The 19,617-nt window shown below is 38.7% G+C and overlaps 1 protein-coding gene across 1 annotated transcript; it reads right to left on the bottom strand.

Annotated features, from left to right (window-relative positions):
• Positions 1 to 1,419: 1,419 nt before the first annotated feature.
• LOC134800760 (zinc finger protein 501-like) lies at positions 1,420 to 8,908 on the bottom strand. Its single transcript, XM_063773305.1, has 6 exons — positions 8,421 to 8,908; positions 8,033 to 8,159; positions 5,723 to 5,791; positions 5,063 to 5,128; positions 4,179 to 4,244; positions 1,420 to 2,644 (listed from the first exon to the last, which is right to left on the bottom strand). The coding sequence occupies exons 1-6, from the start codon at positions 8,538 to 8,540 to the stop codon at positions 1,923 to 1,925; spliced, it is 1,170 nt and encodes a 389-aa protein (XP_063629375.1). The 5' UTR covers positions 8,541 to 8,908; the 3' UTR covers positions 1,420 to 1,922.
• Positions 8,909 to 19,617: the final 10,709 nt, after the last annotated feature.

Genomic DNA, 19,617 nt, shown 5'->3' with positions numbered 1-19,617 from the left:
TAAAAACTCGATTGTAGATCACTTAGATAACACTATCCTTTCAGCTCAGTCCCTAGAAATGTTCCACCATGTATACTCAGTAACGAATATAGTATTTTTCAATTACGCGACATGTGGCGTTTAAATTGTATGGAGAAGACCTGTCACCATACCCATCGTGTTTGATAAATACTATATGGCCTTCTGCGCTGCCAGATTAGCGCGTTGTCATGCGTTGTTATAGGTACATTAGGTTAGGTTAGGTTTACGCAACTCATATTACTCACGGACAAATTTAGAGGAACGCAAAAAAGAAAGGTTTAACATTTTGGACGCCAAGGACCAATATATCCGCACCGCAGGTTCAACGCCAAAGACTGATTAATCGGTCACAGACCACAGAGCAACATAGACCTACGTGCATATGCATAAAGTTCAATTTTAGTTTTGAGACTTCGGTGACGTGGCGTCCATGTGACAGCTTTTGTGTTTGACACGGCGTCGAAAAGGTTAATTACTGGATTACAGCACCTAAAGTAATTTCATAATTAGTAAACTTATTTTTTTGCGTTTCTTCATATTTGTCCATGAGTGTAGTATATTAAAAACAGCACGGGTAGTGGGGAGATGTCATCTTCATACTATTTATAATGCAAAATATTTCAAAATTCTACCGAGATGACATCTGCAACCGTACCAATGTTGTTTGAAATATACTAATTGCATAGTTTTATCACAGTTCCTATGCCCACCTCCTGTGTCCATCGGAACTCTGTGATAAAACCACGGTAAGAGATTTTTTCAAGAGTGCCGTAATATATTTATAACTATATTTTGACACAGAATAAATAATAGTACTACCGTACAGAAAGGACACTTCCTACAAAACCGAAGTTTGATAGCGATTCAGGGACGAATTATGCTGTCCTTTTCTAATGTATGGCACTATCCATTTCGGCTATTTAGGGTTGTCAAAATTCAAGTCATTATCTTATCTGTGGTCGTGCACGCAAAGGGACGTCAAGTTGTGCCAACCCTAATAACTGCTCGGAGCAATGCTGAACCTAACGGAGCCGAGAATACCCGAAGTCAGGAGTGTCGCCCCACTGATTTTGGTAAGTATATGAAGAAACTTAAAGAGAAACCTATATTGAGTGAATTTTACGCAATATCCATTTATTATTAAATAAAATATTTCAATTTCAATTAAGGCGGGTATGCCTCACTTAGCTTTTATGCAGATTTGCTCCGTTTTCCAGTAATCCGAATATTCCAGTAATTCGGTTCTCTTTTGTAAGCATTAGTGCCGGAATATCGGACTTGTACTGTACAATGAAATAATAAACTTAAATACACAGTATTTATTTCATATTACATTATAAATAATACATACTTATACTACAATCACTACAAAACAGTCAAACAAATACTCTATCGGTAACTAGCTTAGAGAATATAACCAACGGAGACGCAATGTCTATAATTTTCGGTACAAAATAGTCTGCCGTTTTTTGCGGGGGAGGGGAACATCAAATGTATACGTAACGTTAACATAGCCATGTCAGATAAACGTCAGTCCATACATGTGGTTGACATGAGGTTGACCATTGGCCGCCTATTTTCGACAGAGGGGAACGCCTGTTAATGACCACTCCATTTGGTTATATTCTCTAAGGTAACTAGCGACTATTTCCGATCATTATCGGAACTACATTAGGTGTTTTCGGAAGGATGTTTCCATCTTAGGTGTCTTTTTAGGGTTCCGTACCCAAAGGGTAAAAACGGGACCCTATTACTAAGATTCCACTGTCCGTCTGTCTGTCAATTGAAACAGTTGAAATTTTCTCAGGTGATGTATTTCTGTTGCCGCTATAACAACAAATACTAAAAAGTACGGAACCCTCGGTGGGCGAGTCCGACTCGCACTTGTCCGGTTTTTTAAGTTAGTTTCGGTCGACTCGTGTAGTTGTAGCTACAAATAAATTCTCGCCAGTGTGTGTCTTCTGATGTCTCAGCAATTCCTCGTTTCGCCTGCACTCGTATTCGCAGTTGCTACATTTAAATGGCTTCGCTCTAGTATGTATCATCTTGTGCCTCTGTAAGTGTGTTCTCCGACTGAATTTGTGATCACATTGGCTACACTGAAAAGGCTTCTCGCCAGTATGTGTCCTTTCGTGTCTTCGCAACTTAGAAGCATCGCTGAACTTGAAATCGCAATGGATACATGTGTAGGGTTTCTCTCCGGTGTGCATTCTTTGGTGGACTATTAAATTTCCTTTGCGATTGCACATGTAGTCGCAGTGGATACATTTAAATGGCTTTGCCCCGGTATGTATCAGCAGATGTGCTTGTAAGCTTGCTTGCTGACTACATTTGTAATCACAGTAGTTACACGTGAACGGCTTCTCTCCTGTATGTATTCTCTGGTGTATTAGCAAGCTTGCCTTCAGCCTGGAGCTGTAGTCGCAATCGCTACATTTAAATGGCTTTTCCCCAGTATGTATCATCTGGTGACTACGTAGGGTTGCTTTCCGACGAAATTTGTCACCACAGTGATTACACGCAAAAGGTTTCTTGTCAGTGTGTCTTGCTGTGTGATGTTGTGAGCGTTGTTTTTTACGGGTTGCCTGTTTTCTGGGGCGTGCGGCGTTGCTTTCCGAACACACTGAAACAAAAGTTTGAAAATAAATAAATAAACGGATTATAATAATATAACGAACTTGAACTACCTTTCAAAGTTTCCCTTAACCAACACTCATGGTTATCATTCCCTTGGACGGAACGCCCTTAAACCAAGTTAATAGTTTTAAATATCTAGGCTCGGTCATTTCTAGCGATGGTTCCACAGAATAACCACGGGCTGGATGAAGTGGAAAGACCTAACTGGTGTTTTATGTGACAAGAGAATGCCGGTAACCATTAAAGGAAAAGCCGAGTGCTGGCCCCTCAAAAACAGCTAGACGATAAGCTTCACGCCGCCGAGATGAAAATGCTCCGCTGGGCCGGAGGTGTCACCTTACTTGACCACATCCGTAACACCTACGTCCGTGGTAGTTTTAAATTCAGACCTTTGCCCGAAAAATTAACCGAAGGGCGACTCCGATGGTTTGGAAATGTCATGCGCCGAGAATCCGAACACGTGACACGTAAGGTGATATGTTCCCCACGCAATCACGAAGACCCCGACTGACATGGTTGGCAACAGTGAAGAGGGATATGGAAGAAGAGCTGACCCCAAATAATGGGAAAAGGACTATAGTATAAACAACATTATTTGCGGTATTTGACGTCTGTCACTCACAACAGCAATACTACGTAAAATGTCTTGCACATCGAAATCACAAAGGAAAACAACTGCACTGCGAACGTTTACGTTCTACGTCTTTTTTAGGGTTCCGTACCCAAAGGGTAAAAACGGGACCCTATTACTAAGACTCCACTGTCCGTCCATCCGTCCGTCCGTCCGTCTGTCACCAGGCTGTATCTCATGAACCGTGATAGCTAGGCAGTTGAAATTTTCACAGATGATGTATTTCTGTTGCCGCTATAACAACAAATACTAAAACGTACGGAACCCTCGGTGGACGAGTCCGACTCGCACTTGTCCGGTTTTTTTTTAATTTTAGGGTTGGCCGGACACCACCGTTATGAATCGGTAGTCGTCTAAGTAAATCGATATGAATTTTTCATTTTTCTTTTAATAAAAATAAGGAAAAGGTGGATAATTAACTGTAAATATGGATATATTTATCGTTACCTAACAGACAACAAATTTGACACAGAAATAACATAAATAAACTTTAAAATAGATCCCCAGTTAGTTTAGATTTTGACGATAGGTGCGACCTACTCGGTCGGTGTATTAAATGCATTTAGCTTGTGGGAAAACCATATAATTCTAGCTTTATTTAAATCTCAAATAAAAAATCATTATACGTCACAATTCGATACCTCAGTCTACGTGCCATCCAATCGTATTCGCTTGCTGTGACAATCGATTTGCGCTAGTTACATCTCTATATACGTCAGTCATAATGTGTCAAATACCGCAAATAATGTTGTTTATACTATAGGCGAAGAAGAAAGATCGCTTAGTAGTACTGTAATATTATTTTGTAGGTTACGTGGTATACGGCCCCGGCTATCCTCTGAATATAATTATGAATATAATAGTAGCAGGATAAAATGGTAGCACTCACCCGCCGCTGACGAGTCGCCGTCACTCGTCACATCATCCGTCCCCGACTTTGCGAGGGGGTCTTCATCTGGAACAATAACAAGCAGCTGTGTTACATGTAATATTAGTTATATCTACGACCGGGCAAGCACTGCACAGCAAATGCAGCAGCAAAATATTACGCAAAACTCTGCGTAGATGGCGTCACTAGGCCAAACACATGGCCTACCGTGAAATACGATAATCGAAAGTTCGGTCTCTGCCTCTCTATCACTCTTGCTTATTCGATCGATAGAGGCCACCTGTAAACAAACCGCTTTGATGCATCAATGTCATAGTGAAAACTTGTCAAAAAACCAGTTTAAGGCCTAGTATGTTTAAGTTACTTTATAGTTTACTAAATTAGTGCTGCACTCTGGCGGCAGAACATTGCAGTAATACTCCCTATTATTGTTTAACCTTTTGAACGCCACAGACGGCAATTGACGTCAACGCAAAATCGTGACAACGACGCCAAAGATGGCATTTGACGTCAATCGTTTTTTGATGAAAATCTACTGAAAAACACCCCACTTTTAGCTGGGCACTATTTGTTCACAAAACTAAATTTTACTCCCGTGGCGTCAGTGGCACGGCAAATGGATGGCGTTTGGCGTTCAAAAGGTTAAATTATTTCAACATCGTAAATACACTAAATCAGCATTTCCCAAACTTGAGTGCGCCCTGAAGCTACTAGGGCATCTGAGTGTTACCAATTATATGTTATGCCCTTTTTAAGACGGCCACGAGGTGCGTCCAGAATTTGACAGTTTTTGTTAGGTGGGTCGGAACCCAGGTAACTTTGAGAACCACTGCACTAAATAATTGCTACATACTTGCTACATACGTATTTAGGAAATAAGTTACCTTTAACATCTTCCTTAGTCTTCTCTTCACCAACCTCTGACAGCTCTACCAGTATCGGCACTTCATCTGAAGTAGAAATATTTATTTAAACCACAGACTAAACAACATCACTTTATGATGCATTCCAATGATATTATACGTTATACGCACTCCAAAATTAACATAATTTGGGGCTCCGTCAAATATTTCGCTTTCGGAAAGTGTTCCGTCACCAAAAAAGTTAGAGACTCGCTGCGTTAGAACATAGATAACTGGACTAGCCTTTCAGTAACTTACACCTCTGTCAAAAACCTTGCACAATGTGTAAAAAATCGTGTGTGATATATTTGTGTGCGTCAAAATGTGAGAATGTGTGTGTTGGTTAATGCGCTCTTGTTAGGGTGATGTCACGTTATCACACCTTATAAAACAAAGTCCCCCGCCGCGTCTGTCTGTTTGTGTGTATGTATGTTCGCGATAAACTCAAAAACTACTGAACGAATTTCACGCGGTTTTCACCTATCCAATTAGTGATTCTTGAGGAAGGTTTAGGTGAATAATTTGTTAAGGTTGTGTGTAACCCGTGCGAAGCCGGGGCGGGTCGCTAGTGTGATATATATTGCTATTACAAAAATAAGTGTTGTATTTATAGTTATACACTAAAAATAGACAAGTACTTACAAAACACATCAATCACAGAGTCATCATCCGCGCCATCATCAGTCCGCTCAGGTTTGACCGCAGACTCCGCTGGACAACACAAGCAATGTTATTAAATAATAAAAACATCAATACTAAGAAAATCTCTGCTGTCCTAAGTACAGTAGGGCATTAACCCTTAAATGCATGATTTTATCTTTTTAAATAAATAAATAATAAATAAATAAATATTGGGGACATCTTACACAGATCAACCTAGCCCCAAACTAAGCAAACCTTGTACTATGGGTGCTAGGCGACTATATACATACTTATATAAATACATACTTATATACATAGAAAACACCCATGAGTCAGGAACAAATATCACACAAATAAATGCCCTTACTGGGATTTGAACCCAGGACCATCGGCTTCGCAGGCAGGGTCACTACCCACTAGGCCAGACCGGTCATCAATTTGCCCGAAATTAATCTACCTATGTATTATGTAATTGTTTGTGGATTATGGGAAAATGGTAAAAAAATTATAACATCGGTTTTCACTGCGAAATCAGTGTTAGAAGTTGTTTAGGCTAAATTATACTTATGTAAATATGTAATTTTCAGTAATAGATATATGAAAAATTTTACTACCATTAGAAAGGTACACTATTTGTGATATACCTATGATAAAGCTTTTAAATATAAAATAATTACAAACCCCGAAAACACCGTTCAAAATCATCAACTTCTGTATTCTTCCATGTTTTCCGACTTTTCGTCTTAAAACGAATGTAATTTTAATAAATTAAAAATACTGGGTAAATAATTTAACTCTGTAAATGTATGATTTAAAAAAAAGTTATAAATGTCATTTTGGATACCTGCATATTGAGCCAAGGGCCATCAAAATATACGATGTAGATCTACATCATTATGCATTTAAGGGTTAATAATCCGTACACAGGCTAATCCGAACTGCCGAGTGACCCCTTTCTTTGAGGGACAAAGACCTGACGAACCTGACTGACTCAATTAGATGAGTTCTTCAAATGATTTCAGATTTCACATCGCAATTATGTAGTGTGTTTTGTTAATAAGTTTAATTGTTTTTGTAATTATAGTCTCATTAAAAAAAATTCAGAATATACTTATGTTTTATATCAAACACACTATAATCCGAATGCTATGTGAGTCCGAACAGGGGTAGTTTTTTTTGTAGTACAGATTATAGAGGTCCTGCTGTACTATGTAAAATTGGTAGGGTTTCTGGTTTCTCAACCTTTTTAATTTGTCGAGGCACGGGAATTCTCGACCAGGATTTCTCGAGTATCTCGAGAAATTTTAAGTTTCAAAACATACAATGGTATGTTTTTTTTTTGCTTTATTGATATGCTATAGTGTATTTCTTTTGGTATTTAACAAAATGTAAACAATCCACAATATGGTATTTTACTAGGCAAGGCAAGTCATATTCACTTAAAAAAAGAATAAAAACAAAAAGAATTAGAAAGTAGATGTACCTAAGTGGTCTTGACGTGTCTATTTATTGAAAAACAGTTTGGAAAAATAAATCACGGCAAATACACATGTAACAAATAGGACATAAATAAATAAATAACAAATCACATACGATCATTTACATTATTTTGCTTTCATAAGTAATAGTTACTAATGTTTTAAAAGCGTTTTGCAATAAAAATACACGTCATGAATGTCATGATAATTCAAAAGTTTCAAAACATGACAATCGGTTGAAGCCAGAACGATAGAGGACGGATCCAGACAGTTTTTTTATTAAGTTGGTTAACTACCTAATACATGTTTTAAGTAGGTACCTGAAAATGTAAATAAAAACATTGTTACATTTATTTAACTACCTAAAGAAATACACTATAGACACATCACGTGTTATAGAATACGCATGCTTTCTTTTTACTTATCACAAGAGATTTATTTCTTGAGTTCTCGAGGCATTGAGTTTTTTTTCCCGGCTGTATGCCGGCGTCTCGACTTAGGTCAAATTTCACGAGAATTCTCGAGCAGAAACCCTAAAAATTAGTTGATGTTGGGTTAAGCATATATTACTAACCCATATATGTGTTGTTTCAAAGCAAAACGTCCCACCTTGTTACTTGCCATAAGAATACTCTGACAGGTTATTCATATAAATATACAAGCAAATCTCGTCCTTATGGTAAGCAACAAAGCGGGACCTTTGACTAGACTTAGCCACATATGTATTTGGTCTTGCTTAGTGATTTCCAAAATGTAATTCAAATCATTATTTTCATTGACACACCAAACACACATGAATAACAGATAATTAAAATTAGTTGTTAAAGCCAACCTTTAACAAGCAGTGCCTGCAGCTCTGCCTGGCAGCGCTGCACTTGCAGCTTGAAGTCGCTCGCGTCTCGCAGGCGGCCCACGCACGCCGAGCAGATGCCGCACGAGCCCGAGCCTCCCACTACCAGCTGCATGTCAAATAGTTATAAACATGTCATTCATATAGAAAACCTCTGTGAAAACTACCGATAGTACTGGCTAACTGTTTCTAACCTTACATTTATTGTTATATTAGTATTTCTCCAATAACAAAGTTAATCCTTTCACCATTTGACATTCCTTTCTAGTCATTCCATTTTGAACAGTAATTCTTATAATAGAGATGCGTTTTTGTTTTAAGTATGATGGCAAATATGTTGCCGCTACGGACTAAAGGGTTAAGTACTTACATGTATATTGAAGCACTCTTTGAACATATCGTAAAATGTCTCCGTTTTGCCGTTATGTGTGTACGGCGTCGTCAGGTCCTTGTCCGGAGGACACCGCAGGCAGCAGCGGCAGGAATCCATGACGGAAACCACTATACAGTACTATTTGTTTAATGTGCCAATCACCTCTAGTATAAGACGTAACTAAATAAAACAAAATGAATCGCTATTTCGTGTTTTGTTCATATCCTCAATTCAATTAACATAATAATTACAAAATGTACCCCATCGCGATTCGATACGGTGCACGCGGAGCACAGACATAAATTTGTTTTTTTTTTAAGTAATTACACAGTTGGGTCGACACAGTGACCAGCGGCTGCTTTTTTTGTGATAATTGTCGCGCTCGAATTCTATGATACGGTGATAGGATAGAATAGAATACCAATGTCACCAATGAGAAAAACAAAACAATACACTCTTTTTTGGGCAGTCGTGTAAAAAATATAAATAACCAGATAACCACTACGTTTTAAGAGACGGGACAAGTTAATAGAACCAGTTTGTATGGCAAGTCAATACCAACATGTACGCCAAAGAACCATCAAAGAACGTGGACTTTACTGATAAACATATAGATGATGGTAGGATAAGGATAAAGGCCGTAACGCACTATCACACCGCACCGCGACCTTGGTGCGTCACACCCATAAGTGAAAACGAGAAAAAGATATCTGTCTCACTTAACTTAAAGTCGCGGTGCGGTGCGATAGTGTGTTACCAGTACCACTTTAATATAGATGTGCTACACGCGTACGTCCGTGGGGGACAGCGACAGAAGATACGCAATGCGACAACATTAAAAACATGTTTAAACATTCCTGACAGCAACCTACGTAATTTGGTCGGGTTATTTGTTGCCCACCATAAACCATACTAAATTTACGGTGGGGAATAAAAAAAAGTGAGACTGTGACAAGGACAAACCAAGGCCCCAACGTTCTCTGTTCTCTTTGACGGCGCAGCAACTGGTATCATTTCTCTCTCCTTGCTCTTTTAAAAATGCAGTTTGTCAAAAAAGGACAACCATACTGTTGACAAGATGGACTTCAAATCAAGGTGTCCCCTTTTTAGGTGGAACCAAGTTGTGTATGTGTGCTTAAAAACGTATATGTGTGCTCTTTTAGGGATGTGAAAAGTTAATATCTTCGTTAAGCATAAACATAATTGAAATTCTAATGGATAATAAATATATTTACTCCAGTAAAGATACGCTTACGTTAAACATTAATTAGTAATAGGCAATTTTTTTTTATTCCTGTTCTTTAGATCATTTTAAGATACTTTATTTTCGAATCCAAAAAACTTTCTGTCCGGAAGTAGGTAAAAAAAATAGTTAAAAAAAAGAGCCGTTCTTGTTTGTTAAAAATAGTAATAGTATTTTTAGTTCGTAAACGTGACGAAAATAATATTTATAATGAGTCGACAATGGAATCAGTCAAAATATTAACACGGAAAATAACTCATTCAATAAATGGCGGGGCCTCACGGATATACGTCGTGACTTGATATAAAAAAAAAGTAATAATTAGGTCTTTGATTGAATTACCATAAAACTACCTCATTAAGCTATTTATCCGAGAATCCGACATCAATATTATTTGTATCACTTGTATATATATTTACGCCTTAAACATGCTAGAAAAAATGGTTATAGATATAATTTCTTGCAGACTTTGTTCTGATAACGTTCAAAGTGATATTCAATACATAATCACACAAAAATATGGTCAATGTAATAAATATGTGCATTTTATCAAATTCGCTAAATGAAACTACCAAATTTGAACTCTTTGCGCTAATGCTAAGGATTACATTTCCTTGCGGCGCGCGGGGACAGTTTCAATGCGGGCGGTGGCGGGAGTTCGTGCCAAGGACGCGTGGATAGTATGTAGGTAAGTATGTACTTACCTACAAGTTGCTACAAGTGACAGGCCAATTCGAACGTGCGCGGGCGTCTCGCTCGCACCAAATATTTGTGCGGCCAAGTCTGAGCAAAATGAACGCGCGCGTGAATGATAGCTGATTAAAAATAACTGATATCATATCCAATATTATTGGTTGATGTTCAAATTATATTCGTAATTATATACGTCAATTATGACCCACTACAAAAATAAAAATTGCGCATGACTATCTATCGTTCTTATTTAATTTCAGAATGGCATAGTGTGGAGTGGCATTATAAAAGGAATACTTATTATCGTAGTCATTTGACAGTTTTGGTGACACTTTCACATTCTGTCACAGCGAAGTGTGTAGGCCCACTCTTTAATTTGATATTAACGTCTATCCAACAACTTTGTCAGTAGAAAAAGGCGCGAAATTCAAATTTTCTATGAGACAATAACCCTTCGCGCCTAAGCGTCTGTAGACTTTTTTTTTCAACAAACGTATTATATTGACTATTTCGTGCTCTTTCAATTCATAGTTTACGTTCCATAATAAGTATAACATAGTAAGTTCCATAATAAGTATAACATAGTATAATAAGAGTCGACGTGAAATATATGTTTACACTTTTGCACCTTACTCCTTTGCAATAAGGCGAAAAGTACGGCTTTAAAATGACAGCGTTTTACACAAAAATAAAACGCTAATTAAATAACTTACCATATTCGGAACCTAAGAATAAATAATATTGAGAGTGGCAACACTGTCGTAGGGGGCTATTCATAAATTTAAGTCATTTCAAATTTGGGGGGGGGGGGGTCTGGACATCGGATGATGGTAGCATGACGCAGGTGGAAACGGTGTCATTCGAAGCATGATTTTTTGATGATTTTATGGGGGGGGGGGGGGGGGGGCGACAAAAATCGTCAAAAATAGATGACGTCATGTATGGACAGCCCCTAGGTCGTATTGTCTTTTTCTAGCATATATCTCCCTCTCTACCCCACACTCCTACCACACAGGCAGGTTGCTTTGTCAGTTATACAAGACAAATTTTCAAGTCATTGTCTCAATATTATACATATTTGCACCATGCAGGATTAAAAATTTAGGTTCCGAATAGAGATGCACCGGATATTCGGTTACTATCCGGTATCCTATCTCGCCCTTATTTTAATATCCGGACGGATACCGGATACTAAAATAAGGGTACTAAATAACTATGCTTGATATCGGAATATAATCGTACTCGATTATTATTTTAAAACAATTTAAACGTTCCATTCACTAGCTCGCGCACTAATTTCGTACCTAGTGATAGACCTATATACCGCGCGAAAGTTCATTACGAAACAGGCCAAAACTTCCACAATGCGCACCTGAAAAACCTGAATATTTCCGCCGGCCGAATATTCGGCGGCTGAATACTGAATATTCGGCCTATGGTCAGGCCGTACCTCCCGTATCCTGTATGCGGCCAAACAACTATCCGTTGCATCTGTAGTTCCGAATATGATAAGTTATTTAATTAGCGTTTTATTTTTGTGTAAATGCTGTCATTAAACAGCTGTACCGATATTCGGAACCTAAGAATAATATTGAAACATGTTTGTTATCGCCTGGTGGTGGGAAGACGCCAAACCAATGTGATTATACATATCCTATGATATACTTATTATGTGTATGTAATACTAGCTTTTGCCCGCGGCTTCGCACGCGCAGGAGAGTTTTTTTAATTTTGTTTTTTTTTTTTACGGACTGAACAGTGACTGACCTTAGTCTCACCTGCTGGAAAGTGATGGCAAGGCCGAAGGTGTAGCTCACTATTTCAGTAAAAGCTTATTCACAATATTCACTCTTGACTTGAAGACAGCACGACGACGCACTCGCATATTAGTGCAAACGGGATGTACAGAAAGTAAATTACGTTCTCGACGGCGTTTATGTCAGTGACAAACTGATGGTAACCGTACTGAATTGTAATTACATCGATTAATCGAGCTCGACTTATTTAATATAATCTAATGTACGTTTTGTACCTAACACCTTTTAATTTATATTTTTTATTTATGTAGTTGTAGCCTTTTTTACCTATAGCACCTCCTTATACACTACATTAGTGGTTCTCCCTTGGATTGCTAAAGGACGATAAACATTGGGACTCAACTTTAGAGGAAGCTGCGTTGTGCGATTCTCCCTTCAAGCTGCGTGAACTTTTCATAATAATGTTAGTTTTTTGTCAACTTACTGTCCCGTTAAGTCTCTGGGAAAAATATAAGGACAGTTTTTCGGACGACATTAAACGGCAACTTGAGAGAGAATTGCAAAATGGTGCGGAGTTTTACATGGATGAAGTGTATCAGTGTGTGTGATTTGCTGATACCTAGCGGAGGTGTCACGGTTTACCTCGGGGTGGGTTTGCTGATACCTAGCGGAGGTGTCACGGTTTACCTCGGGGTGGGCTTGCTGATACCTAGCTACTGCTTCTCTGTGTACATCAGGGTTCATTTTTTGGTAATTGCTTACGGCAGCTTGGTGATCTGATGATTTGTTTTGCATATATTTATTTGCGGCAGCTTTTAGTTGTTTGTTCCGTGTAGTATTCGTGAACCTGGCACGGCGTTTTTTAGTAACTGTTTTGGTAGCGGTAAGAGATAATGATGAGTCTGATTCTAAATGGGGTGGTAATCTCCTCATTCCTTCTCGTGGTAATCTTCTTGGCAACCACAGAGAGGAGTGAAGAAGGGGGCTCTGATATTGTGGGTCTTACGAGTAATTCACTGCGAATATATACGTCAAAATGACCGCTAGACAAATCACTTGAAAATTGCCCCACCGGATTACCCACAGTACCAACTCTCATATATAGCTCATTGTTGCGGTAAACTCCGAAAACCCACGGAAACAGTTGTCCTGCTGCTACCAACTCGCAGAGACTACCGTAAGTAAACGGGCGCGACATTTCAAGGCAGTATTCAACGGAGCTGGAGTAATTATCACCGTTACTGTTATGAGACATAATAACAAACTCCTCCCAGTTGGCCACCACGTGACTAACGATTTGCTCGCGCACCTCCCTGGCCATCACCTGCGTATCATACAGAAGATAGGAGATGGCGCGAAATAGCCGGCCTAACCAAGGTTACAATCGCTATCGCTTCGACAACGAAAAGCATTATGTCTCTCTATCACTCTTCCATATTAGCGCGATAGTGACAGTTGCGTTTCGATCGCTACGGAGAGTAAGCGATTGGCATCTTGGTTACGCGGCCTGACAGGCTCCATCTCCAATTATAGGTACTACGGTGTGAGCCAACATGGTCCCATCAATATCCAACGATTCAACAGCCATTGTAGGTATTAGTGAAATTTTCCCTGAGCTAATAGCTAAAAAAAATTACTTTAAGGCATTGCATTCTCAAAAGTCTGGATCACGTGTGGTTGTAAATCAGCGTGTATGTTACAACCGTCTATGCTATCTTCGTAATTAGCATTCCCCACCAGGGGCCATAGTTCACGTCGGCTACGTTATATTTTAATTTTGATCCCATTTTTGTAATTAGCGTCCCACAAAACCATGGAAATGATACCCATATTGATATTTTTAAATTTCAACCCCATTGCACCCCCACCAGGGGGATGATTGTTCACTTCGGCTACGTTAATTTTAATTTTGATGCCATTTTTGTTATCAGCGTCTCAAAATACTATGAAAACGATACCCATATTGATATTTTGAGATATCAACCCTATTGGGGACTTTTCCCCCTCTTAGGGGTTCAATTTTCAAAAAACCTGAAACACGTGTTTACTCATTTATCTTTAGGAATACTCCTGTGAAATTTGGAATAAAATAGTCTAACTAATCTTGTTTCCCCATACAAACTTTGGACCCCCATTTCACTCCTTTAGGGGACGAATTTTGAAAAATCCTTTCTTAGTGGACCCCTAGACCTTATAAGGAATCTAGTTGCCAAATTTTGACTTTCTAGTCCCAGCGGTCTGGGCTGTGCGTTGATTTAAGTCAGTCAGTCAGTCAGTCAGTCAGGTCTTTCACGTTTATATATTTAGATAATTATATTATGAGTGTTTAATTAATAATGTAGTACGTACACCCTTTATTGTAACACCTGTGAGGAGAGAGATATTTAGTAAAGTATACAATTTGATAGGTACATTTTGTAAAATTAACATTTATTGTATTTATTTATTAATTCAAATAACAAATTGCACCTTACAGCTAATGCCAAAGCAGCACAATTTGGAACACATTAACAACATAAAGCATTTTTAACATTATTTATAACAATACAATATACAGCTAAGACACATGTATTCATTATGGTATGCTACTCTTAGGCATCTCTCTTTCTAATATCCTCTTGCACTTTCACATCACTATTCCGGATCGTTTTTATTTGCTAGATAATTTAACGGACAACTATAGTACATTGTAGGAGAGGACGGAAAACCGCTAAAAGATGGACGAGTGAGTTTGAGGGCCGACACGTTGGTGGAGGCCCTCGAATAATACGACTCCATCTTTAGCGTTTCCGGCCGAGGCATTACATAGTGCTTTTCACGACTACTGCGAGGAAATAAGGAAACATTTGGATAACTATAAGTACTAGCCCGCGATTTCTCTGGTAGCAAATTACTAGCCACTGCCTGTGCTGTCTCTTGAATTTCGGTAGGCGTCAGCGTAAGAATATCATTTTCTTCACTAGAAGAACTCATTTTTATAGCGAGCGTAGATACGTGTTTCTTATATTTTATAGTACTATCCAATTCAGTGAGAATTTTCCGATCCCGCCTTTTTTCTTTTTTATCACATTTAAGAGGCGTTTTTATGTTGTTTGCTTCAAACGGACTCTAAACTTAGAAGCGTTTTTGCTAAAAAAAACCACAAACAGCTACAAAAGTAAAAAACGCCTTAAGCGTGAATCGAATGAACTGACTGAATGAATGAATAGTTTGACATTTCGTTTTTTTTTAAACAAGAAATTGGTCCTATAAATAACCTAAATTTATTTTTGAAGGAAAAAGTTGCGCCAAAAAAGACCTTTTATTGATTTTTATGTTTTAAATTATACTCATTGCTGTAGCGAACTGTCACCAATGACAGATGATGATAATAATGAAACATTGTACACTCGCGTGCAAAAGTATTGCATCACTTTGCATTTTTTCGTCCGCATCCAATATATTTGTAAACTGGTTAATTTCTCTAAATTATTTTAATGTAATCATGTTCCTTGAAGTTTTAGCTTTACGAAAAGTAAAAAAACATGGAAATCGGCCCAGTATTTTTCAAATTATCGGCATTTTCCCGATTTGTGAGCGGTTTCACGTTATCACGCGCACGAGTTGCGTTACCCTTGACCCTTATAAAACGGGGGTAGAGAAGGGGTTGTTATCAGTCACTTATCAGAAGTCGATCGTTACATATCTCCGCGTATTTTCCCGTGAAAAAGACCTGGAAAAATGGAAACCACTGAAGCTGAAGTCCGCCAAATCATCCAGCCCCTGCAAGCGGGGCGTAGCCAACGTTCAGTAGCTGCCGAGCTGAATTTAAGCCAATCTGCAGTTTGCAGAGTTTACCAGAGGTTCCAGGGGACTGGATCCTTTACTTCAAGACCAAGAAGCGGCCGCAGAGAGTGTACATCAGAGAGGGACGACCGCTTCTTTGTCACAACATCTCTCCGAGATCGACACCAGACCAGCATTGCCATCCAGCAGCGTCTGCGTGAGGTACGAGGAGTGGCTGCCAGTGAGTAGACAATAAGAAGAAGACTTAAGAAAGCGAACTTGACACCCAGGAGGCCCGCAGCGGTGCCCAGATTGCTGGCGCGACACCGTACAGCCTAAAGAGAGTTTACTGAAAATCACAAGGACTGGACCATTGAGCAATGAACCCCAGTTCTCTTCTTGAAAGAGTGCAGAATGTGTTTGAATGGATGTGACCGAAAAGGAAGAGTCTACAGAAGGCCAGAAGAACAGTTCGCTCAATGTTTCTTCTCCGAAAGGGTCGCCTATGGCGGTGGATCCGTAATGTTCTGGGGCGGCATTTCCTACGACGGGCGGACAGAACTGGTTTTCGTGCCTGGCGGGGGCCGTGACAGTGGATTGACCGCTGCCAAGTACATCACTGATATCCTGGAGGAACATGTTGTTCCTTATGCCGGTATTTTTGATGAGGGGTTCATCCTAATGCAGGATAATGTCCCGTGTCATACCGCTAGGGCCACCGCAGCCTACCTTCTCGAAGTGGGCATCGACACAATGGACTGGCCAGCGATGAGCCCGGACCTTAACCCCATTGAACACGTGTGGGACTACCTAAAAAGGAGGGTTCGAAAGCGGAATCCTGCCCTGGTCAATGTTGAGGAGTTGAAGGGAGCCTTGCTGGAGGAGTGGGACGCTATTCCTCATGATCACATTAGAAAATTAATTACGTCTATGAAAAACCACTTGGTTTGTGAAAGGAGGCCTGTAGGTGGCAATACCAAGTATTAATTTAATAATAATAAACGATATTGTATTAAAAAAATGACTTTTATTCTCAAGTTCCCGGATTTATTTTTGGAGCATTATGCGACTACTTTCAGTTTTATGATTTTTTATAGTCTTCAGATTCGAAATTTCATTGAATTTACCATTTTTCTAATGCGTTACATTATAAGCTTTCAGTTGATACCAAAATTTTCAGAATCGGGTATAGAATTACAAAGATATTGGGTGCGGACGAAAAAATGCAAAGTGATGCAATACTTTTGCACGCGAGTGTAGTAGTGGTGGTTCAAGTGCTACAGCTATTGCCTACTTTCCAGCTTGGTTTTAGACCATCTATTGCCACATTTCCGAACAGTGGCGTGAAAAATTTAATTATTTATTTCACACCAGCTCGGAAAGGCTTACTTTGCACTTCAAAGACTGAGAGCAAAGTTTCATTTTATTCACAAGTGAGGCAAAGGAATCAAATGCAAATTTTGAGTTGTTTTCTTATGTTTGCTGGTAGAATTGACTTTTAAATCATAAATATTTAATAAAATTCATTTGTATTTGATTTTGTATGATATTTTTACATTTAATATTTGCTTCGGGTTGGTGTGGTGAAACATTTTGTGTTTCACTTGGGGCAAATTTTGTTTAACCCTCGGGCTTTGAAACCCTCGCAACGCTCAAGATTCCATGTTTCGAATGTTTTACTTGCTCAAGTATCAATATTAGCACGAGCGGTTAAACAACAACTTTGCCCCCTTGTAAAATAAATAACTATTTCAATATAGTCAGCTAAACTGAGGTACAAATTCAAAAACTCACCAGCAGTTTAGCTTCACGACCTTCCAGATAGAAAAACAGCATGCCAATGACTTGAAAATTTGCCTTGTATAACTGACAAAGCAACCTGCCTGTGTGGTGGGAGTGTAGGAGCGAGGGACGTATATGCTAGAAAAGGGCAATACGACCTACGATAGTGTTGCCACTCTCAATTAGAATTGCAATGGATAGTTGTTTGGTCGGATACCGGATATTCGGCCCGACCGTCGGCCAAATATTCGGTATCCGACCGCCGAATCTTCGGCCGGCGGAACAATAAAAAAAATAAAAAATCATTTATTTCAGACCTTGGTTCATACACTTACACCAAAAAACTAATTAACTACAAACTAAATTTAACAATACCTACATTTCGGTTTTTAGGTGCGCATTGTGCAGGTTTTAACCTGTTTCGTGGTGAACATTGGCGCGGACTCATTTCTATGTTCGAAATGAGTAGGTACCTACGCGTGCAAGTGAGTGGATGTTTAAATTGTTTTGAAATAATAAACGAGTAATGTACAATATGACCGTGACTGTTTCTTAAATCCAATTTGTTTACTCTGAAATCAAGCAAAGTTACTATCCGGTATCCGGCCGGGTATATTATTCTGAGGTTCCAAATATCGGTACAGTTGTTTAATTGTTGCTTAATTTGGAGATTGACCCCAATTTCATTTCTGATCAAATCGGTCGATTTGATCATCCCGTCTGGACTTCACTTAACAGCCGTAACACATTACCGCGCCGTTCAGGGTCACGGTGCGCCAAACCATAGCCTGATGTCATGTAGGTATGTATAATGTACTTAGTCCAAAATTATGTTATTTACTAATTATGTTATTTACTAATTATGTTATTTATATGCATTAAACGTTAAATCTGAACCAATTCGATTACTATTCTATAGTGAAACACATTCAGCTTGACTAGAAAAAGCGCGGCAAATTTAAAACATGTATAGCGTTAGGTTTCAATAGCGCTCAGAGACCTGACTTTTATCTCGATATCGAAATTTTCTAGCGACAAATCCATTATCTATACAAAACTGTCGCAAAAATGTTATCGCTTGTATATCGTCGTACAGGATAGGATGGAGCCATATACTTTACTACTTGCTTGCAAGTATCGTAATTAAACAGTGCTAAGTAGTTAAATACGCGCAATGTATTTTTATGTCATAAATAATGTTAATTTAGTATTAATTATAGTATGTATATTGTTTTATCCACAAATATGAATAATTGTAGTTAATTTACCAATAAAACATAATTTATACGGCCACAAATAAAATATTAAATGCTTCTAAAGTCTGTTTGGTTATTTCTACATGGAAACGAAGTCATTTCAAATTATAAAAACATTAACTGAACACCTTATTGCCGCCTGCAGTCACCGCTCGCCGCTCAGCTATCCGCTGTCGTTAATACCACGGCCTTACGTTTTATGACACTGAGTCGCGTCAGGGGAGCGACACGGTTCGGTGCGCTTGCGTTCAGTCGAGTTTTGGAATATTACTGCAAATTTTTGTTGTTTGTTAATTTGTTGGTTATTGTTGTTTGTTAATTTGTTGGTTGTGGTGTCGACTTTTATTGCCCTAGTCGCCAAATGATGTTACTAGTGAAATTTTAACCGACACCACACGGTAAAAATAAGTTTAACAATAATTACTTAATTAAAAATCGAATAAAAACGGTATTTCTAATGCATAACTTATATTTTTTGCTATTCAATTAAAGAGTACTAACAAAATCCTAACTCAATTAATTAGTGCAAATATTTTAAGGTTTGCGATTCCTGCTCGGCCTTGCGTCGCAAGGTGCCCGGTACCACTGTATTGCAGCATTAACTAGAAATGCTTACTTTGGGGAACATTAGCAACTGTCGTTTTTGATAATTACATTTTAGTGGTGAGGGGTGGTACTTAAATGACCGCTATTGAAAC

This window comes from Cydia splendana, chromosome 20, assembly GCF_910591565.1.
Source record: "Cydia splendana chromosome 20, ilCydSple1.2, whole genome shotgun sequence".
In the NCBI taxonomy this organism is placed as follows: domain Eukaryota; kingdom Metazoa; phylum Arthropoda; class Insecta; order Lepidoptera; family Tortricidae; genus Cydia; species Cydia splendana.
This window is presented reverse-complemented; position numbering and strand designations above follow the sequence as displayed.